The 23104-nt window shown below is 37.0% G+C and overlaps 4 protein-coding genes across 8 annotated transcripts; 3 read left to right on the top strand and 1 right to left on the bottom strand.

Moving 5' to 3' along the window:
• The first annotated feature begins 1011 nt into the window (after window positions 1-1011).
• LOC140791443 (uncharacterized) lies at window positions 1012-1969 on the top strand. The gene has a single exon (XM_073142021.1). The coding sequence runs from the start codon at window positions 1288-1290 to the stop codon at window positions 1861-1863; it is 576 nt and encodes a 191-aa protein (XP_072998122.1). The 5' UTR covers window positions 1012-1287; the 3' UTR covers window positions 1864-1969.
• Window positions 1970-7788: 5819 nt separating this feature from the next.
• LOC140799870 (ethylene-responsive transcription factor ERF118-like) lies at window positions 7789-8984 on the top strand. The gene has a single exon (XM_073154380.1). The coding sequence runs from the start codon at window positions 7987-7989 to the stop codon at window positions 8710-8712; it is 726 nt and encodes a 241-aa protein (XP_073010481.1). The 5' UTR covers window positions 7789-7986; the 3' UTR covers window positions 8713-8984.
• Window positions 8985-10683: 1699 nt separating this feature from the next.
• On the top strand, window positions 10684-14715 carry LOC140780529 (uncharacterized). 3 transcript variants are annotated; one of them, XR_012107528.1, is made up of 7 exons: window positions 10684-10878; window positions 11026-11339; window positions 11424-12075; window positions 12386-12585; window positions 12681-12925; window positions 13005-14148; window positions 14232-14715. XR_012107528.1 is itself a non-coding variant. In XM_073126151.1 (6 exons), exons 2-6 carry the CDS (start codon window positions 11071-11073, stop codon window positions 13805-13807), a joined length of 2169 nt encoding a protein of 722 aa, XP_072982252.1. In that variant the 5' UTR covers window positions 10684-10874; window positions 11026-11070; the 3' UTR covers window positions 13808-14715. The 3 variants fall into 3 exon arrangements, 2 of the variants coding, with proteins under 2 accessions (XP_072982252.1, XP_072982251.1); XM_073126151.1 differs by having other exon boundaries at window positions 10684-10874; window positions 13005-14715; XM_073126150.1 differs by having other exon boundaries at window positions 13005-14715.
• Window positions 14716-15797: 1082 nt separating this feature from the next.
• Window positions 15798-19903, bottom strand: LOC140780692 (polyadenylate-binding protein-interacting protein 6-like). Of its 3 annotated transcripts, none has more exons than XM_073126401.1 (4): window positions 19757-19816; window positions 18423-18532; window positions 16445-16889; window positions 15798-16191 (listed from the first exon to the last, which is right to left on the bottom strand). In XM_073126401.1, exons 2-4 carry the CDS (start codon window positions 18437-18439, stop codon window positions 16084-16086), a joined length of 570 nt encoding a protein of 189 aa, XP_072982502.1. In that variant the 5' UTR covers window positions 18440-18532; window positions 19757-19816; the 3' UTR covers window positions 15798-16083. The 3 variants fall into 3 exon arrangements, with proteins under 3 accessions (XP_072982502.1, XP_072982501.1, XP_072982503.1); XM_073126400.1 differs by lacking the exon at window positions 19757-19816 and adding an exon at window positions 19240-19715; XM_073126402.1 differs by lacking the exon at window positions 18423-18532 and having other exon boundaries at window positions 19757-19903.
• Between the last annotated feature and the right edge of the window lie 3201 nt (window positions 19904-23104).

Raw genomic sequence — 23104 nt, 5'->3', positions numbered from 1 at the left:
TTTACGGAATTTTCTGGATAAGAGTTAGGAAATCATCAACAATAATATACTATAAGAAGTAATCATAAAAGGAAAGTTCTTTTAGATGCAAATAATCCAATCTAGGGTCTCTATTAAGCTAATCCTTCTTTAACCTGCTTGTCCGAATCAGGAGATGGGCCCACGGTGGCGGCATTAATAGGAAACCAGCAACACCTCTTTTATTTCGAGCATGTTTGTAAATAAAAAGTTGTGAATAAGATCTAAAACTTCGCCAACAAGATGGTTGTGGACTGACGGACCTATTTGTCTTTGATGTGGAAACATGCCCATTCAATCCAATCAATGCCTCTATTATAGAGTACACTTTGATTCTTCCAAGCGAAAGTGACGCAGTTGGCCGTCGTAATTTTGGCATGTCGACTGTGCCCTAGATTTATTTATTTATTTATATAAATTATATCAAACTAGTAGTATTTTAAATGAATATAATTTCTACGCCTCGACTTCCTTGTACTATTTTCCTTTCTCTCCACTATAATAACTAAGACAAAAAGATGGATTATAGCATAATTATGCGTCTGGAGAAGAGGGGACCACCCACAGTGACTAAAATTATTGAGATAGTTATTAGGGCCAGGGGTATATTTTGGTACCTGGTTAATTAACTGGGAATCTTATGCTCTATGCCTTGGTAAAGTGGAGCAATTTTGAAACCGGATTCCACGAGGAAACGGTCAAATTAGAGAGGTCTCCTCTCGTGACTTGGCACGTAAACGGCTGGGAAGAAGGAAAGTTTCCAACCGTTCAAGTCAGCCGAGCCGATGAATCGGTCCGTGGTCCCGGACTCCAAAACCGGACCTCAGACCCAATTTATTGCCGGATTTCTCCGCCCGAAATTAATTGCATTAAATTCGCCACGTCGCGTCCGTGATAGGTGGCCCCAGAATCCTGATCTACTCGCCCTACGCGCTCCTCCTCCCTCTTTTACCTTACAACCCCTCCCCCCTCCCCCCCCTCCCCCTTACATTAATTAATTAATTACTAAAATAAAGTAACTCCCCAGTATCTCTTTCTTTTTCTTTTTCTTTTTCTTTTTACAAAAAGCCCCTCGAAACCACCTGCTTCCCTTCCTATATAATCCTCGACCCAACTCTTCCCTCCGTGCCCAAAACACCCTCGATCCTTTTCCTTTCTTTATATGCCCCTGTTGCCCGTGGTCACAGTAACCACTCGCTCTTCCCATTATACTTCCTCTTAAGGAACCAAACTATTCTCTCTCCTCTCCCAACCTTCATCATTTCATCTATGGATAACGGCAACACTAATAAGCGCCTAAGAGAGGACGAGACTGACGAGTCTCCGGCTACCTCCCCGGACGCCAAGCGGCTCCGGGCGGAGGACATCCTCGATATCCTCGACGACGACGCTGACGCCGCCGGCGGAGGAGCCGCCCAAGACCTCGCATCTGTCATGCGGAGCTTGGAGGAGGAAATCGCCGTCCCTCCGCCGAAAGCTGACACGTGTACGTCCGATCCGGTGGATGTCACCGGCGATTTGAGAGATTCGGACCTGGGGTACCTCCTGGAGGCGTCGGACGACGAGCTCGGGCTGCCTCCGACGGCGCCGTCGTCGTCGGACGGGGAGGCGGAGGCGGAAGCGGCGGCCGGGGAGGAGGTTGAGGGCGTCGGTTTTGGTCAGATCTGGGGATTTGAAGACGAAATCGCCGTTTGCTACGAGGGCTTGGAGTACGGTATCCGGCCGGAGATGGCGGTGGCGGATGACGTAGTGGGGTTTGCCGGCGGGCTCTTTGATTACCCTGATGTGGCATTTGAACCTTCCGATTTCGGTGATCTTTCCTGGCGGTCGATGCCAGCGGTCTGATTTAGATCGTGCGGTCCTCTCTTTTTTAATTTTTAATTTTAACTTTAGGTGTATATCGTAGGCTAAAGCTGGCAAACAAGCGAAGGAAAACTTTTTTAATAGCTTATTCCGTAATCCTTTAAAATGAGCAAATATTTAGATCTTTACGTGCGAGATCATCAGCACCGTTGATTTGGTAGACCCCATCATACTATTCGATCATGAATTCATATTAAACCATCAAAGCAGCTGGGAAAGTAGCTTATTTTATGGAAAGAAAAACAGTTGGCTAAATAAATCATGTCCCAAATTTGGGATTAATTATTCTCTACGCTAACAAATTTCTTTTAAGTATCTGTTTAATAACATACTGAATTTTAACACTGTTTTTGTTTTCTCTATAATTTTTATTTAATACTCTAAATTAATTTAGATGGTTCCATAAAAATAATATTATAATTTATAAATATTTAAATTGCTTCTATCTTTTTTTATTTATTTATTTGCAAAGATGGTGGAGGTAGATATAAAGGATAGTTTGTTAGATGAAAATTATAGGAGGAAAAGAAGAGTTAATCTGAATCATAAAATAAATAAATACATGGTTCGATTTGTAGAAATTCTAGTCTAATGAGTGGCCTAACATACATATAAATGTTGTTGGCATATGATTAATATGTTGTCAAAATGCATATTGGCTAATATATTAAGTGCTCATCTAAGAATAACGTTACCTCGTGCCTATCAAATATTCATTCCATTGTTTAACTTCACTTGTTTGGATAGCCAAATTACTCCTCAACCCACCACAACCTCTCCCATCTCTCTTTCTATTTTTTTATTTTTTATTTTTTGGTCCTTCCAAAATTTTCTTAACAATCCCAACATGAGAAATAAAACTAATTCTAAGGAACATAACCCTATAGGATCCCTTCCGTTGCACTTTTCAATTCCTACGTACTAAAATTCCTCTCAATATTTTTTTCTAGATAGGCCCTTAGTCTTTGAAATATCCTACGCTATGGTCTATGGAGCACGTCTTATCTTATTATTATTATCGAAAGAGAGAGGTACGGAGGCATGGAGCACACTATTTGGTGACACAGTAGAGTTGGTGAAATGCATAGAGTGTTGGGGTTTGCAACAGCTGCCACATGATTCACCTGATTCACCAATGACTGACTGGAACTCAAACTAACTAATATTTACCAACCAACTCAAACTAGACTTAAAAAGGTCGTGCATTGGACTTCCAGCTTTAACTCTAAATAATATTATGGAGAAATTGTTTAGTAGTTTGATGGCTTAGCTCGATTCGATTGATGATTTAGTATTACGGTTAACTTGGAGGAACGACTCAGTACTCATAGTTAATAGCTTAGTGGGGCCTAAGTGCCTATGTATCTAGAGAATGTTGGGCCTTTGTCTATATCTAGCTTTCGGGCTCATGAATAATTAAAAAAAATGTATTATTTATATAAGTTTATTTATTTATGAAATAGTACACATAGCATTGGAAAAAAATTAAAAGATAAAAAAAATAGCCTAATATATATATATATGGATTGGATCTAGTTGCAGTAATTTTATACAAACTCTAATAATTAAGTCTAGGTTTTTTTGCACCTGTAAATGGGCCAGGAATTTACTTGAAGCTTCTCTCTCCTGTGTATTATGCTTCTTTATATTCGTGTTTGTTTGCTAATGAATTATGCCATCTACTCTACTGGCTTTTCCTGAAAAAATAAATGTATTCTAATTTCTCTTGAAGCAGTGTGTTTGTTCATGAGCTTGAATGCTAAGTAAAGGCTCCTCTTCTGAATACTTGTTGATTGGCGTATTCTATTCTCAAACATCAATAGAGATTGCAACACTTGTGATCACTGGGAAATAATTCATTGTCTTAAACAGGACTGTTCATCTTTTCTGATCACCATTTTCACTTATCATGCTACCTGCTTTAGCTGAATTTTGTACCAGAATTGTTAAACATGAGGCCTCTTTTGCTTTTGAGATTAAGAGAAAATCGAGATTAAATATTCTAATACTTATATCTAAATTTGTACCGCTAATCTAAATTATGGTATTTTATTTATGTTTACTTATACTCTAAAATAATTAACTACATGGTGATACGTGCAAATAGAGTGTAGTTAATATAGGAGTGTAATTGAGCCAACCTTTGATCGAGCCTAGCTCCGATCATGTTTGAACTGAAAAAGTTTTTGAGCCTAAATTTGTGATCAAGCTTGATAAAATCTTTTTAATTCGAGCTAATTTTGAACCAATTTCAAATTTGACCCTAGTTTGAGTTTAAATGCGTTGAATAGTAAGCAATTTCCAATCTTAGTCAATTCAAGCCTAATTTTGATCTTGATCAAGATTGAACTGAATCAAGCTTAAAATAATACCTAATTCAACTATAAAAAAAAATAAACTAATAAAAGTTTCAATGTATTTAGAAATGATATAATAGAATCAAAATTTTAAAATAGATCATGATCCATTTAAAAAAAATTTAAAATAGAAGTATAGTATAGTATAGTATAAAATATATTACTTATATATATAATATTAATTTCGTGTCTTATCGAGCCTATTTGATTGAGCGACCTCATGATCAAGTTTGATTTGAAATTATTTTCGAGTCTATTTTAAAGATCCAGCTCGGCTCAACATATTGTCGAGCCAAGCTTGATAGAGTCTTATCAAGCCGAGCTCGATTCGACACAATTATTTTAACAACCCTAGGTTGGCATCACTATTAACATAATACGATAACCATAGTTATTATACACAATGAATGTACCAAAACATCTATCATAAATAAAATAACAAAGTATAATTATGTTGATTAATGAAGCATATACACATGTATGACATTGGTGCCATAATTTATTATTACAGTGTCTATATTACTCCTAAACTATAAAGAATTTACTTGCCTGAATTTTATATGCACTGCTCAATTATTTGGATCTCAAGCGATCTACCAAGTTATGAAACTAAGTGTACATAAAAATAATACTTATCTAGAGCTAAAACACAAATAAACCCTACTCGCATAAGAGATTGGATGGATACACCACAAAATTTTCTAATTATTTCCTAAGTATCAATGATCATAATATTACTAGTTTAAAGTGCCATTAGAAGTAATTAACACAAGTACAGACCTATTCACTATTATGCAAATAAATATTGACTTATAATAATTATTATGATTTGATTACTATTTCCTAATAACTAAGACTGAATTCATAAATCTAATTAGGTAACGAGTAAACATAGTTAATATGGATGAAATACAAACAATTAAACTCACTTGGGCCAGCCCGTGGCCCAAAATTTGGCTTGTTGGAACCTACCAATACGAATCTCATTGGGTTGGAACCTACCAATACGAATCCCACTGGGTTGGGCCTAAGGCCCTTGAGCCCAACTCGGGCTAGACTTCTTGCAACCCACTCCACGAGCAACAGGATTAGGGCAAGGCTTAATCTAAGCCCAAGTTGGGTTAGGTCGTAGTCCAACCCAAGCCCACCCCTATCTCTCCCTCGACGGACAAGCTAAAGGAAGACAAAGAGGTGGCTGACATTCACTATCCTCGACAGTTGAGATTAGATAAGCCGAAAAAATTGTAATTGGACAAGGAAGAACGCATGGGGTGGAGAGGTCGTTAGGGTAGTTGATAGCGAGAAAAAAGAAAGGTCACGAGGAAGGAAGACCCCCACCCCCTAGGTAGGAGAGGCTAGGAATCCGTCAACTAGGGGAGGACACGGCAACTAAACAATCTCAACATAATCAAGAGAATGAGAGGAACACAAAGGGATAAAAAATCTGTTTGCTGGCATAACCGACAGTGATCAAAGCCCCTTCTCTATAACCAATGGCTATGGAGAACACCGACAAATCCATCGGGCCATGAGTGCTAAAAAGAAAAGGACCCAAAGCTTTGCTTAGGGGAGAGGATGTGACAACGTAGAGGGCACGACTGAAGTTATCGATTGTAGCCAAAAGCTAGCTCGAAAATCCTAGCGGTAAGATGCTACATAGTTTAGCCTCCCCTAAAGGCTTAGAAAGCCAAACATAGGGTACCCATCGAAAGAGCTATCGTCCCTGCATCAACATGGGGTCTTCGACCGATAACTTTCTCCAAAGAAGTTGAAACACAAGAAATAAAGATGGAAGACTATAAACAACCAAATTGAAATTAACTTAAAAGGGGAAAATGAGGACTCTCCAGCAATTTGAAAGACAAGGTCAACTCAATTCAATGACACTTCGACAATTAGTTAGACAAAGCGAGAAGAAAGGCGAAAGGATGAGCTGTTTATTATTAAAATATAATGGGAAGACATTAAAGAAAATTAAAAAGAGAGAAAAATGAGTTGGATGTCCCGACATCTAGTTCCGTAGAATCTATCTATTATTAAAATAAAAAAAAATTTAATCTATTTATTTGAATTACGTAATTTACATATTGAATAAATAAATATATTAAAAGATTAGAGTGTCTCACGTTTTATAGAATCTTGTATGATTCTAGTTAATTACGTCTGTGTTTCCTTATAAATAACTAATTTACTTCAACACAGTTAAGTTTATTGAACACATGAAACATATCCATTTATTCCGTAATTAATACTTGAATTTAAAATGAATAATTTCTATTCAGGTAACCACATTGAAAAATTTGAAATAAACAAGCTTCGTTCTTAGGCATTTTCCAATGCTATTATTCCTAAAATGATAAAATATAAATGATTAGTACCATCACTTCAGAGTTAGATGTCCTAAGTTCTAGTTCTGCCAAATCTCTGTCATTAAAATATACTCATTTATTTATTAAAATGAGTTAATTATAAATTATCCAGTTATGTCTAAAATTAAGCTACTAATTTTATTTTGTATCACCTTGCCCCCTCATATGGTCTGAACTAATGTGAAAAATTAATCGGTTGTTTATAGAGACATCAAGTTACTATAACTTCGTTGTGATATTAATTATCTCATTATTTGGACAACTATGAATCTTTCACCAATATTTTTACGATGATTACGAATATTTCATTTCATGGTTATATATTTAATGGAGAGATAGATAACTAAGATTTGAGATTTTAAAATCAAGGACAAATTTAGCATTTTTAATGTTTATTCTGGCAGGAAAAAATTCCTCAAAAATATTTTAAATTTTATTTCACCTTTTTCAATTAATTTAGATGAAAACATAACAATTTCATGTTTTCTCATAACAAAACTTAAAGATTTACATGAAAAATTATTTTCAATACAGAAAAAACATTAAAAAAAAGAAGCAATCCATTATTGACTCCACTGTGTCTTTATATAAATATCGAAGTCTATATCCTTCTCTTAATCAAATTTCACTATACTTCTAATCTTATTAGAAAACCTCTGGTAATCTCCTAATTTTTAGTTTAAAAATTAAGCTATCAGCACCATCTTCTACTTACATCAGGATGACATAGGTGGAATAAGTTTCTTAGTCGGACTATATTTAAAAACCAGTCCTTTATATAAAGAAAAATTCTATCTTATTCAAAGTGATATTTTTAAAAGTTTTAAATTTACTCTCACTAATGCCACAATGAACTCATAGCCAAAAAATTTAAAAGTTTAATTCAAAAGTATGATAGTAACAGCAAGGTAATATAATGGTAACAGGAGGGTGTTTAATTTTATTTTTTTAAAGACCTTTAATTGATTGTATCACTATAATTATTTTCTATTATTACTCTTTTCTGTTAACTATAAAAAAGGCAAATTCTCAGCCAAAATATTTGACAAAGATACGGAAATCAATCAAACGTAACAGATTAGAATTTTATTTTATTTTATTTTATTTTATTTTAACCGAGATGTATAAGGAAAGATTGAGGTGAAATCACAGCCATAGGTTTGTGATCTCTTCACCCTCCCCCACCCCAATCTAAAGTTTTATCACAGATTCACAGCTACAAGTTTACTGCACAAAGACTTCTATACCCCTTTTACTTCTTCTCTTCGCAGGGGTTTTAGAGACAAGGGGATAGAAAAGCAAGGTAGAAGAAGAAGAAGAAGAAGAAGAAGAAGAAGAAGATTGATCAAAATCCAATCTTTATATTATCATAGACAGCAATGGTGAGAAAAATTCGCATCGTATATGACGACCCAGATGCTACCGAATCCAGCGAAGACGAAGCATCGTTGGAAGCTCAACGGAGGAGGAAGCGAATGGTGAGAGAGATTTGCTTTCCTGCGATCCCTATATACCCCAAAACCCAGAAGAAATCAAAACCAAAGGCCGCGCCTTCCACCACCGCCGGCGCAGGCGCCGCCGCCATTACCAAGCACAAAGGCGTTCGCCAGAGGAAGTGGGGCAAATGGGCCGCGGAGATCCGAAACCCGTTTAGCGGATGCCGGGAGTGGCTCGGCACCTTCGACACCGCCGAGGAGGCCGTCGCCGCTTACTTGGCGGCCGCCGAGCGGTTCGAATCCAAGAAGAGCGGCGCTAAAGCCATCTGCGAGGCCGAGCGGCTCTTGTCCCTCCCTTCGCCTTCCTCCGTCCTCGACGCCGCCTCGGCTCCGGAAACCTCGGTGGCGACGCCGCCGGAGGCGGCGGCGGCGGCGGCGGCGGCGGCGGAGGAGGAGGAGACGAAAACCGTCGCGGAGCTGGTCGATTTGGCGGACCTGCCGATACTCGATGGAGATATCGGATTCGGATTAGATCCGTTTGGGGATTGCTGGAAGGGTCCGTTGTTGACGGAGGAGTTTGATAAGTTCGATGACCTTGCTCTCTGGGACCCGGTATTGAACGGCAGTGATTTCTCCGACCTCAACGAGTGGTTGGATGCTGATCTATGAAGTCGAGAATTCTTTTTGGCAGGAGTTTAATCATAATAATAATCATAATAATAGTAATAATAATAATAATTTATTATTATTTAGTTGTGTGTGGGGGGGAGAAAAATCTCTTTGGGATTTTTCCGGAAGCTTAAAAAAAAGCTACCCGAGGGGTTTACTTTTCCAAGCTCCCTCCCACATTCTCTAATATTTTATTTTACTATTTGTGCGCTATTTTGTACTAAAAGAGTAGTAATATTAAAATGTGTGACTAAGTTCTTTCTCTAGATCATTGTTGGCTGATCAAATAATCTACATTTGGATTTATATTGTTGCTCCCCATACCGATTCAGATGAATTGGAAACGAAGTACAATTAGATCTTAAACAATTAATTTTTAATTATAAAGTATAATAAAGTGCCAATTAGTTTGGTGATCACAAAAGATTAGCACTAAGAAATGTTTTAACTTATTATGTAAGCAGAGTTCCTCTGATCTATGATCAAAATGAAATTTATCTTGAAACCTCAGACTGTTTATAGATAATTCACTCTCTGTTGCCCTCTGTTAAAAATTTTAATTGGATCAAAACAATTCACGTTGATCTTTTATAAAAAAAAGAGTTACTTTAGAATAAGAAGATGCAATTTTTTTTTCTCTGCCAGGTGATGGAAAAGGGAGAAAAAGAAGCTTAAATGGTCACTAGAATTTTGTCTGTACATCTATAATTGAGTAACAATTGAATGTTTCGAGCGTAAAAATTAGCTTCACAAAGTTTAAGTTTTGAAAAAGAAAAGACTAGCATAATTTTCATCGTGGTCTTCCTCTTTCCTACTCTTCGATAGACTGGCTTTGTTACAAAATTAAATCTCTTTTTTGCTGCTCGACGACGGTGCTTGAGGTGAGATTTTGTTGATTTGGATTAGCGGGTTCAAGATGAACATAATATCTTGAATGTAATTTACACTTATAATTTTTTAGATATAATATATTTTATCCTCGTATACTTATACCTATTTTACCCACTTTACTAAAAAAATATCTCATACAAGTCTATATACTTAGTACTAATGTGAGATCCTCAAATTTTCTTTCCAACTTAACTAAATCTACCCAAATAATTTCTAGAATTAGTTTTTTCTTAATTTTTTATATATTTTTTTGGGACCAAATTCACATTATACACAAATATAATTATATAGTTATAACTGTAAAATTTGTGTAATCAACAAAGTGATCAAAATACAAGTTATTTGTAACAGAGTCTAGTTTGTATGGATGAACATTACTACAAGTAATAAAAGAGGAAATTAACTGGAAATTTGAAGATAAAGATAAAATTCTTAGATGCAGTACTAACCCGCTAGAGCTCATTTGACCAAAGTTATTAGAATCGGACTCGATCGGATAGTCGAATCAGTGAATGGACCATCAAACTGGTTTGATTTTATTATCGGACTGAATAAGCAATCGATTCGGTAAAAATCAACTAACCCGACGGTTGAACCAGTGAACCGTGCAACCCAAGTTTTTAGCAAATCAATCAGGTCAACTAATTTTACAAAGTTACATAATTATTCTTAATATTTAATTATTCGATTCTATATCCCAATGGTATTTTAGTACTAAAATTTTGAAAATGTTTAGTATATAACATATTTAGTATTAGTTTTTTTTTACAGATATATTCTTTAAAAGTCTTTTTTACATATGTCACACAAAGAGCTATCCGTCGTACCATATTTGATCGACCTATCTTTGGTTGGCAACTCAGAAATTCTGAGTCAGTTTTCATAGGATGGAGATGGTTTGACAAAGAAGAAAAAATGAGCACCAAAAGTGGATTTTTTTTTAATTTGGGTGAAATCGTCTAATAGTAACAAAAGTAAGGGTAATATGGTAATTAGGCTCATTTGAGTATCAGTTAAAAAAAAGGTTAAAACGGGTCTCTACTTTGGGCCCGAAATTATAAGAGTAATATTTGCACATGAAAGTAGGGTTCTGCTTAGGGTTCGCTGCATTGACGAGGGAACGGAGAAAGTCTATAGAGAGAGAGAGAGAGAGAGAGAGAGAGAGAGAGAGAGACGGCATCCATCCTGCAACCTGCAGTCTAGCAAGTTCGAGAGTGAGAGTCGCCGTCAGACTCCGGCCAAACAGAAGGCCGCGTATGGTCGGCCGCCGTGTAGGTATCCATTGTTCTTCCCCTGTTTCTTTATCCGAGTTTTTATCCGAGAACAAATGAGGAGGATACGAAGTATAATGGATAATATTTAAATTTTACCTGAATTTTTTTTTTCACAATTTTATTTGTAATTTTCTTGCGGTATATGCAGGTAATCATGAGCAGCATTCCCATTCTTGAAGGATAGTTCAAGTAGATGGAAGTAAAGGAATCCATCATTGATATCCCACTTCAGGATCCTCCAGGCGAGGAATTTTCCTCGGCTGACCTGACGTGGACGAAGTTGGGCACCGCCGAACACAACGACGACGCCGCGCTCATTCCGTACTCCCGCGTCGAAGCGTTCATAAGCGGCGAATGCTCGAACGCTGAGTGCCCGACTCGTTTCCACATCGAAAGGGGACGGAAAAGAGAAAGGGGAAGTCTCAGGGAATACAAAAGTGATGATTATTTACTATACAGGCTGTGAGTCTTCTTGGTTCTCCACGATTGCCTCTTTGTGATTGTTTTGGGGTTGTTTAGTAATCAATTTTATGCTTTTATCCTTAGTTACTGGTGCTCATTTGGTCCTGAGAATTATGGAGAAGGAGGGACCATCTTGCCCAGCCGAAGGTATAGACTCAATACTAGGAATCGTGCTGCTCGGCCACAGTCTATGCGTGGCTGCACTTGCCATTTTGCTGTCAAGCGATTGTATGCTCGCCCTTCGGTTGCACTCATTATATACCATGAACGGCGCCATGTTAACAAGTCTGGTTTTATATGCCATGGACCGCTTGATCGGGATGCTATTGGTCCAAGTGCCAAGAAAGTTCCATACATATGCAGTGAAATCCAACAGCAGACCATGTCCTTGATTTATCTTGGTATTCCAGAGGAGAATGTGTTGCAGACACACATAGAAGGTATACAGCGTTACTGTGGGTCAAACTCAACAGTAGATAGTCTTGCCTCTCAGTATGTGCAGAAGCTTGGGAGGATCATCAAGAGGTCTACTCATGAGCTAGATCTAGATGACCTAGCTAGCATTCGGATGTGGGTTGAAAGAAATAAGAAGTCTGTGTTCTTCTACCAGGATTCGACTGAGACGGATCCTTTTATTTTAGGAATCCAAACAGAATGGCAGTTACAGCAGATTATTCGCTTTGGTCATCAAAGTCTTCTAGCGTCTGACTCATCATTTGGCATAAGCAAGCTGAAGGTACTTAAATGATGGTGAAAGCTCGATTATTTCATCAACTTTTAATATTGTCAATCTTTATGTATGCTTGCGATATAATGCTTGGTTTGCAGAATGAAGAGTTAATTTACTTCCATTCTCATAACTCTGGTAGAATATTGTACTGTTTCTGTTTTTGATTGATTTGAAGTACATAATTTACCTGAATAACGTAACAACTGACTTGGCTGCCATTTGTTGAATTGGTAACCAACAGCATTCAATGTTATGCAGTTGTGCATCTCTTGGATATGGTTCTAAACTTCTAATGAGGCGATTTTCTCTTTTGCAGTATCCGCTCTACACACTACTTGCTTTTGACTCAAGACAACATGCTCTTCCAGTTGCATGGATTATAACCCGATCAATTTCTAAACAAGATGTTGCTAAATGGATGAAAGCGCTTACGGAGAGGATTCATACTGTTGATTCAGGATGGAAAGTTTGTGGATTTATATTTGATGACCCAGCTTCAGAGCTCGACCCCATCAGGCAAGACACTTATTGAGTTATTTCCTTTTGTCTTTTCAATTCCAACCTTTTTCAGTGCTATACTGTCACCAATTACTGATTCAAAGGTCTTTCAGGGATGTTTTCTGCTGTCCTCTTCTTTTCTCTCTATGGCGTATCCGAAGATCATGGCTTAAGAATATTATCAAGAAATGTGGCAACAGAGAAGTTCAGCGCGAAATATTTAAACGTCTCGGCAAAATCATGTATGGTATCTGGAGTGATATAGATTCTATGGGTGCTTTAGAAGAATTATTTCAAGATTTTGTAGACCAAAGTACATTTTTACAGTACTTCAAGGCATTCTGGGTTCCCAAAATTGGTATGTAATTATATAAAAAATTCTCCCTCCCTATGTACACTCATTTTTTGGGCACTTATACCATCTTATTTTATGATAGAAATGTGGCTTGAAACCATTAAGAATCTTCCACTAGCTAGCCAAGAGTCATGTGGTGCCATTGAAGGATACCATCTAAAGCTTAAGCTCAAACTATATGATGATTCCAATCTTGGTGCACTCCAACGTGTTGATTGGTTAGTTCACAAGCTGACCACAGAGATCCATTCAAGTTACTGGCTTGATCTGTATGCTGATGAAAGTGGATCATTTCCAGCAGTGAAAGAAGAGTACATTGCTTCTACTTCATGGAATAGGGCACTGCAAATTCCTGATGATGCTGTTACCTTTGATGATGAAGATAATCTTTTCGCCAAGGTTGTAAGCCAGAAGGACAGTTGTCAGACGCACATAGTATGGAATCCTGGATCAGAATTTTCTCTCTGTGATTGTTCATGGTCAATGGAGGGAAACATTTGCAAACATGTTATAAAGGTTAACATGCTCTGCCAACATCACGAGTTTCTCCCTTCGCTTTCATACCAGTCATTTCAGCAAGTCCTACTTGATATTTGGAGAAAACCATTGGACGACTCAATTTCACTTGATCAGTCGTTAGCTTGGGCTACCCAAATGCAAGACAGAGTTCAAAGACTAGCTGAGCTTGTTATTTCAGGAGATATTGCTAGAATAGCAAACAATTTACCGCTGAAATGGGTGAACAAGAAAGGGAGAACATCTGCTGGTAGACCAGCTGATAGTGCTTTTGTACTTCCTCTCTCCAGAGGTGGTGGGCAGAAAAAGAGTGTTGCAAAGAAGAACCGGAAGAGAAAGAGGTTGTCTAGAATTAGAGGTTCATCATGAGTTTGTTTCATAGCTGAAATGTTTTCTAGTTTTATGTGGTTGGAGGACAGTGTTCAATTTCTCTGATGGTCTTCACTCTGCAGCAGGCTGATCCAAATTGCTATTGCTACATATGGTTTTAGATGCATTTAGTTAGACCTCTTTAGGAACATCCCAGATTCATTGGTGACCTCGCTGCTCACTGTATATGGACTGCTCCATTACTCATTAGTGCATGTGCTCATATATATATATGTATGTATGTATGCCATATGCTGAAATTTTGCAAGAAACTTTTAGTTAGTTGAAGGGGAAGCAACAGACGGGAAAATACCTCAATAAACAGCTTTTTGACACTTATTGTAGGTGAAATATATGGAAAATGATGTATTTTACCATTCGTGCTTTCAAGATTCTGCTACACCATGGTTGTTTCTGCCTGCAGATCTACAGGCAAGTAGTATCCCAAGCTTTACATCAGATGAATACAATTCCTTCTTGAGTGCTGGTAAATTATTCCTTTAACGTGGGCAAACATTCGATGCGGCAACGAAAAAGGACTGGTGGAAGCTAAAGACAGCAGAGTTAATGGAAAAGAGCAAATGGTGAATCCTCAACACTTTTTATATAATATTTGATGACGAAGTACAAGCTATGCATTCAGTTCAGAATTCTTTAGTGAAGCGTGAAGAAAGCTTTATATCACTGAAGCAGTTATTCTCTCCAAGTATGTTCTAAAGCTTATATGCTAGTAATATGGTACGGTTACTATTATTGTATTGTAGGGGTCTATGCATTTAGGAGGTGGAACTGGAACTTGTGGCATTAGTGTCAATGCTACGTCAACCTTTCCTCTGTCCTTTTTCACTTTTCATATGTAGGAGATATGCAACTTTTATTCATATGAAAGAAAACGAGCTGACCAAACATTCAATTCTCTCAATTTAAACATGCCCTGATAAATCATTGGCAGCGAAGCTGGCTTGCAGCGGAACATTTGAAGCCAGCCGAAATCATGGGAGTACACAAAAGTAGTACTAGATTTCTGGAATAAGAATAATTTTTTTTAAATAAGACTCCTTATTCTGTTGTAATAAACTTTAAAAAATAATTAACAAAACTCATAATTATCATATTATCATTCGATTAGATATTACTTGATTAGATACATTTGTAAATTCACATTTGTTCTTAATGCAAATATATGAAGTATTTTAAGCCTATTTTATAACAAAAAAAATATTATTTACTATTTACTACTTTAACATATACTTAAGGGTATTTTTGTTATTTAGTTAAAACATCACCAATTCCTATTACAATTTTATTATTCTTCAATACTTTAATATCAACTTTATGTCACATAAAATCTAATTATTATTTCTTATACTAGTATTGAACTAAACATTAGATAGCTTATACTAATATTAACTTTTTTTTTTCTAGTATTAACAATTAGAATAGTTATACCTATTCCACTCTTATTTCACGAGGGAATGGAAAGTTAATCTTTAGCCTAGATACTATCTAAATGATTCTTCATTTTTGTGAAAAAAAGAAAGAAAAGGCTAAAAGCTAAAAAACCTAAAATAAATAGAAGGGGGCGAAATAGAGTTCTATCTCAAATCTTTTTTATATTAGAAAATTTTCTTGATCTTCCATTAACCATCTTAGCACAACTTGATAAAGACGAGGCATCAGTTCTTATGGAAAATCCCAAGGGGCCAAGCATGGAAGTGTGTGATGCAGGAGGACAGATTGGCTTTCCTTTTAGCACCTAGATAACAAACAATGAAATAAAACCAGTGACAAGGTGTGCTTTACCAATTAGCTCAATTGTATTAACTCAATTGACAGGTCTGCTTTACCAATTAGCCTTCGCTATACAAAATCCTCCATGACAAGGTGTCTGTATCCTATCTTCTACAAGCCATTTGTCTTTCTGTACTCACAAAGCGCTTTTAAGAGAATGGGGCAAAAAGAGCAAGGAAAAATAAAGAAGAAAAGGAGAGAGCAGGTGAAACTCATGAATTCCATTTAGAAAAAGGGAAATGTGAATCATAGCTGCAGCATGTATATAGGTCCAACAACTGTACAACTGATTGATAGTTGCAGGAGAAAGCTAGAATTTTTCCAGCACATACAGAGAGAGAGAGAGAGAGAGAGAGAGAGAGAGAGAAGAAAAAAAACCCCACAGAATCATTGGCAATTCGGAAAGAAAAAATCTACAAAAGATTTGGATTATATTCTATATAGCATGTATTATGGCTGGCAAGACTGAAATCTACTTGGGAAATTCAAACTGAATCGGTATTAGAATTTGGCATAACTTGCTGAGAATCTGGACCCAGATGGCTACTGGCATCAGAAGCTCCAGAGAGGTCATCAAAACCATCACCATCAAACTGCAGGTACCCAACATAGAATTAAAATAATGATAATTAAAACTTCATGAAGTTGAATCCTAAACAGGATTCAGAAGAAGAAAAATGCAAGGGGGAACTTAGAATCAGAGGTACTATCAGCACCAGATGCCGCTATATAGTAAATAAAAATGATCTATGAGATGTATCAAGAGAGAAAATACAAAGAACAATACCAATGCATTAGCATAATAATAAGGAACAATGACTGGAAAAGGATGCATAATTCAGGTACCTCCAGTTGCTCAAGCATATCGATTGTCTGATCCAGATCGCAATTGTTTGCATTCAACAAAGCAGTAATGGAATCCACAGAGATTCCGGGGAACATTGACAAGAGAGATTCCACCATTAGATTCGGATCATCCATGATACTCATTTGATCGTGGAAAGTGTTGTCGAAGATATAGGGATGGTCCAACTTCAAAGATGACTCGCCAGTAGTGCTGTTTTTATCTAGGCTCTGTAAGCAATAATCAACAGAAATGGAGTCTGGGAGCTCAAGCTCTGTGGATTTCCCAGCAGCTTCATTGTTTCCAGATTCTTCTACCACTTTCTCTGCAGCCTTGTTCTCTTGCTCGATGCTTTTTCCACACAAAACCTTTGAAAGAGGTTCATAGGGCTTGGCATACGGATTCAAACGTGACTTTCCTTCCATTGTAGTATTTGAATGACCAGATCTGTTGGAAAGGCAAGAAGGTGAACAATATCAATGAACTTCCTTTTACATTTAACCAAATATTATTAATATAACTGCTGGGAAAGGGGGATAATGCAGGACTTTATTGTCAGGCAGTTGGCCAGTGTCGTAATTCATCTTATATAACTGGCAGAAAAAGAAAAGGTTTCACACATTCATGACGCAAACTGAATCCTAATTACGTCGACTCTGCAGGAAAATACCTTAAGAAAATATGAACCCGTCATCTAATTAGTAGGAGATAGCATTTTCTAGCATACTTTGTAAAGTCAATAAATAAGTTTCTACCCCTGTCATGTTTCACAGCCATCTTCAATAAAAGTGCTGTTTAACTGATGTAAAACTTAACTTATAATACTGCATGTTCAAAAACTATACAAGAAATTACTTGGTACTTTCTATCCCCTGCTTAAACCGATATTAATAATCCCAACCTAGCAAACATATTGAGGTCTAACGATATTCTACTCTTGGTCATCTCAAGGAAATGTCCTGAACTTCAAAGGCTTTCGTAGAAAATTCCACCATACATTAATCATATGGAGAGAGAGAGAGACAGAGAAAGAGGGTAAACATGACAGGAAATGTAATGATGAGTGATGAGTGTTATCTCCACTATTGAAAGAAAACACTTGGAAAATCAGGATAGCCAAAAGGATGGCCCGAAGACCATTGAAATCAGAATAGATTCCAATAAGACATAGAATAAGAGATCCAAAAGATAATTGAGTGTCTTCATAATAAACCTGTTGCAGCCTATATCCAGTTACACATCTCTGAAGAAATATAGGTACATTGCCAGAAGTTGCTTGGGATATTTTACAATACAGGAAAAGACACATGCTGCCCACCTAATTAATAATAAAAAAAAAGCACTAGAAACACTACAAGATCACAAATGTAAATAGAAGCACTATATCTGCACACCAATATGGAATTCAAGATGCTAGAAACAAAGTAGAAACCGAGGCATAATAATAGAACTCTACAACTAGTGGAACAGTGGATTCACAAGTTATCTAATCAGAAACCAACTAAGCCAAGAGCATCTCTCTTCTGCAGGAGAAAGGTGAGATTTTGCTAAACAAAAGAATGAGCATAATAGTATCTAAAAGACTAAAACCCATCATTCCCATCCTAATCAGCTGGATCATGTGCCTTGAAAAGATGCATATACAGTCTCACCAATTTAACCAGGAAAGAAAACCAAAAGGTTAGACAAATATCCGCATATAGGAAAGTAAGTACAATTAAGACCTTACATTTACTAATGTCTCGATAGGTCAGATTTACACAATAAGAACAAAGAGCAAGTGACCAAGATGAACATGCAAAGCTCTATCTTGCGGCACAATCTAGATGGGATTGCAGTAGCTGCTGAAACTAAGATTTCTTTTATCAACTCATATTGGACTGCCTTGTTGAGATGATAAAAATAAAGTTTTCACAATCAGATTTACATGGCATATCAATTCAGATAGTGATTGAGGAGCTTTAAAAGAATCAGAATCACCTGTAGTCCACATTCATCTAACCATTTACCCTTGTGCGAAAATAATTATGTTCAAAATAGAAAAGGCCTTCTATAAGATTACAACCATATGTGGCCTATATTGATGTATACTGCAATAACAAAAAGTAATTCACTACTTTAGAAAAGGTTTGAACAATTGAAATGTTAAAAAAATCTAGCATAACTAGGGACAAAAGAAGACAACATTATAAAAGGGACTCAATAACCGCCTTGTCATTAGATAAGTATGCCTAAGCTTTGTTTAGTTCCACTATATCAATATCTTTTATCATGGTTTAGTGTGCAGGTTAACCTTGAAACTCAAACTAATTGTAGATGTTGCTAGATTTATAGGTTCGAATAGCTTAGTTTTGTTCCTAGTCGAAATGCATTAGTTTATTTCACTGATTATATGCATTAATTTTGACTACTAATCAACCTATTAAATCTCTTACTTTTAAATTGCTATGATTTCTCAGCATCAAGGTAGCAGTATAGTGCCTAGGCATTATGTGGCCATTTGTCTGGACGTCTACCATCTACAATCTTCAAAACCTTGTATCAAACATATATCAAGATTATCCATTTCTAGACACAGAAAGGGAGGGCTTCACATATGATTATTGATTAATTGGACATATTCTCTGCGCCATCCACAGAAAGGATTACTTTTTATTACTTTTTGTGATTTTAAAAATCATCTTCTTAATTGAGCTTTGAGAATTGATTTTGATGTTTCCAAACATCTAGCTATTAAAAGAGAACATCAAGAAATAAGAACCACTCAGGGCATGTAGATGATTGGAAAGTAGAGGACCTCTCCTGGACATATAAAATTTGCTGCAAGGGGAGACTCGCATTTATTTGGACCAAACCAACCAAGCATATCCAACTCCTTTCCATAACATATTTGTCCAAGAATCCCATATTGGGTAACCAATCATATCCGACTCCTAGATCAAAACGCATCACAGTCTACATAGGTAAATCATTGTCATATTGCAACAGAATCACACTTGATAACAAATAAATCAAGAATAAACAAACGCCAAGAACTATTCTACAAACAGAAGGGGAGAATGATCTCCAAGCCACCAAGATCCCTTCTGTCACTTATAGAGCCCCTGATCTATCAATCATAATAGAGAATCCATACATCACCAAAATTTCCATCAAGAAATTCTAACATAAGTATACAGAGGAATATCAGGATTCAAAAAAGATCGTATCAAAATTCTCAAACAATCGCAAACAGAGATTATGGTAAAAGAAAAGGAACTCAAAATAATCTCAAGAAATCACGTAACACGAGAAAAGTCTCGATCGAAACAAACCTAGTGAAACGAAAGGGAGGAATGAAAATATCTAGCTCCAGATCTTAGCTTCAAGGTTTCAATTCTTTTGGCCTTCGCAAATCGTAAACGCAGTAAAAGAGGGCAGGAATGGAATTTAATAAATTGGTGGGCCCGAAGATGCAGTTACATGGAGCGGTGGGGCCTAATTATATCTATATTTAAGCCCATATCTAGCCGAGCTCTTGAATGATCAAACAAAAAAAAGGACTCTCTCCTGCAGTCCTGAGACAAGTTTTAAGGCCATTTCTAAGCAAATTTGTTGTAGCCAAATTGTTTAAATATTTGTGACTTTTTATCTTGGTAGTTCAACTCAGTTCAGTTTAGTTCAATTGCTCAGCAGTGTTTTAGTTTGGAGGAGCAACTCAATGGCGCAACGGTTTGGAGCGAGGGTTTGGCAACACCATAACTTAGAGCTTAAGTTAAACGAGTTTGTATATTAGCTAAAAGTTTAGTGAAGCCTAAGTAACTTTATATCAATGGAGAATTAACTATTTGTCTCATTCATATCTAGCTTTCAAGCTCTTTGAGATTAAATAAAAAGGGCTAACCATCATATAATGGCATTCAAATTTTATCAAATTTTTTGCCAATATATTAAGCCGCTAAGCCTAAGCTCCAAGTCATTGCATCGAGCTAAAGACCATTGAGCTATCGCTTTAAGTTGTCACAACGCTGAGCTACTCTCCTAATAGAAATGATCATCGAATAGGTCAGGCTAGGTTTGGGCTTTTTGGGTGACCAAGTTTAAATATTTATTCACAGCTCGACTTACCAATCAGTGGAGTCAGGCTAGAATATTATAGCTTGTTACCGCCTACTAACTCGTGAGATATCGGGTTTGGGGTAGATTTTAAAAAATATTGTATCTTATCGGGACGAGCATAATGGGCCTCTATAAAAATAGTTTAGTTAGTTCTCATAGGAATAAATTTATATTGTGGTATCCAATTGACTAAATATCAAATATGGAACTAAAAAGTGAGTATAATAGGCAAGTCATAGATGTGTAGCAAGTAAGGCTTTGAGGCCGGGCTGGGTTGAGCGGGCAAAAGCCTAGCCCATGCCCCCACTATGATCTCGGGTTCGGGTCAAGTTGAGCTTAGCTCAGTTAAGATTAGTCTGGTTTGGGCCGGGCCTGAGTGGGGTAGGCCTAATGAACAACTCTATCTCCCAAGCCCATGTATCACCGAGCAATCAAACCAAGCCACTTGCAACTAAACAATTTATTATTGCCGCAACTTTATAAAGTTGTGGTCTGATTGCCATCTTACTACTTATTAGATTAATCATAAGGTCATGATCAAATGCTCAGAGATAAAGATTATCGGTAACAAATGGTAGAGACCCTCCCAAATGTCATTTTACTTCTCCCAAGTATGGTAGACGTATAGGTGAGAGGTTTTTTTTTAGAAGAAATCCTTTTATATCATCAAACAATTTACATCATCTGAAGGCAAATTGATCTAAACCAAAGAACATTTCGCTCAAATGGAAAGACTTGCAAGGTTATGAGCAGTGGACTTGTTGATCTAGCTCATAAAGGAGACCTTGATATAGGAAAGCAAATACATCCACCTAGTACACTGTTGAATAATGCTGAAGATTTTCCACGTAGTCATAGACGAGGGGTCTTAACAACTTGAACAATTAGTTGTGAATCCAAGAAAAGCTAACATATGTGACGGATTGCTATGGAAGTCCACATAGAGACTTTGATAAGTAGGGTTGCATGGGGTGTTTGCAAATAATGATACCAATATCACCATGACTATCACCGCATTAGGTCGCATCCACCTAACAGATAAAACTTAGATTGTCGTCATTCTCATGCATGCACTATACGCTAGTTTCCATGAAAAAAGCAAAATGATGAAAGAATGCAAAATGGAAGGGGGAGAGTCTCCTAAACGGTGCCAATAGGAGAAAAAAAAGGCTTCTGACTGTAAATCCAAGTATTCATAGCTTTCCAAACATTCTGTATTAGGGCTAGAGTGAGAAAAGAAGAGACCAACACAAATGGCAGACTTGAGGTAATTGATTCAACCAACTAGAAGAGGATTTGGTAGCATTCATGCTAGCCAAGGGAGCTTGCAAACCATGCAATACAAGCAAACTCATAATGAAGGAGGAGATGCTTAATAATTTTTGGAGAGGAGAAGCATATAAACGTTCTTAACTTGAGGAACCTAGTGACAAAGGTTATGCCTTACAATAATAGCACCAATGACATCTCAAGATGAAAATTTTCACTATAAGGATGGCATCCTTGCATTTCCAAATATTCTTCCATAGTTTGCTATTGTTAGGGCTAGGAGGAGTTACTCTATGCTTCTTGAGTGAGTAAGTTGATGCAACATTTAGCAATGAACTCTCTTGATGTCGTCGGTGTCTCGACAAGATAGTTTGACTTATCGAGAAAGGCTAGACCAAGATGGGTGTTGTAAATAGCAATGACGATATAGTTGGGAAAGATAGCTGCAATGAGGTCTCTATTCTATGTCGGATAGTGGTCTATTAACAAGTCATCGACCTTCTTAATGCCAGGAGGGAAAGAAATTTCAGTTTCAAGCTTAAGCAATAGTAACTAAAGATCATATAGAATGGAAATATAGTTATTATCCCTCACAACCCACCGAGCTCCTTTCCGAAGAATATGTCGTTTAGAGGATAGAGAGCCACACCTAATATGCTATGCCAAATTTTCCTAGTAAGCTAGAACTAGCAGGATGGGAAATATTTGGACTTTAGAGTGGTCGCCTAGGAAAAAGAGTGGATCATTAATTAACCTTAATGCATTCTTAGTGGCAAGTGCAAGATTGGCCAAGGACAAAAGCTTAATACTGATATCACCCTAGAAGGAAGGCCTGCACAAAGACTCATAGTTTTAGTATTAGGGTTTTTACATTCTTCTTTGTTGAAGTCCCACTAGAAGTCTCGTATGAGCCGTCCAAGATCAATAATAAGGCTTTTGGAGGAGAGAATGATAGACAAGAAGTAGATCGGGGTAGATGGGGATGCTTTGAGATGATGGATCTTCCAACTAGCAAGATGTTTGCGAACTAATTCACAACAAAGCTCAAAGTTTTTTCTAACTTTGGATCTCGAGGCAACAAGGGGATTGACAAGGTACTCTTGTTTAGAACGTTCACATTGAGAGCAATCACAACTTACCTATATCGATGAGGGTCCGCATGCTTGTTAAAAAGAATACCAAATTTATCATAATTAATGGCTTGCCCAAAAAATGAGAAATATAAGTTGATTGTATTCTTACGATTAGTGGCCTCTCTAGGAGTAGCTTTGCCCAGGAGAAGAAGATTGTCAACA

The sequence above is a fragment of the Typha latifolia genome, chromosome 1 (genome assembly GCF_019914945.1).
Source record: "Typha latifolia isolate L0001 chromosome 1, TyphaL0001v2, whole genome shotgun sequence".
In the NCBI taxonomy this organism is placed as follows: Eukaryota; Viridiplantae; Streptophyta; class Magnoliopsida; order Poales; family Typhaceae; genus Typha; species Typha latifolia.
The sequence above is the reverse complement of the archived record's forward strand: the minus strand, read 5'-3'. Positions and strand labels throughout refer to the sequence as shown.

Coding starts and splice junctions, on each gene's coding strand:
- LOC140791443 (XM_073142021.1), top strand. CDS start 1,288: ATGGATAACGGCAACACTAATAAGCGCCTAAGAGAGGACGAGACTGAC.
- LOC140799870 (XM_073154380.1), top strand. CDS start 7,987: ATGGTGAGAAAAATTCGCATCGTATATGACGACCCAGATGCTACCGAA.
- LOC140780529 (XM_073126151.1), top strand. CDS start 11,071: ATGGAAGTAAAGGAATCCATCATTGATATCCCACTTCAGGATCCTCCA. Junction 11,340..11,423: donor GATTATTTACTATACAGGCT/GTGAGTCTTCTT, acceptor TTTTATCCTTAG/TTACTGGTGCTCATTTGGTC. Junction 12,586..12,680: donor TCAGAGCTCGACCCCATCAG/GCAAGACACTTA, acceptor AAGGTCTTTCAG/GGATGTTTTCTGCTGTCCTC.
- LOC140780692 (XM_073126401.1), bottom strand. Junction 16,192..16,444: donor ATATGCTTGAGCAACTGGAG/GTACCTGAATTA, acceptor GGGTACCTGCAG/TTTGATGGTGATGGTTTTGA.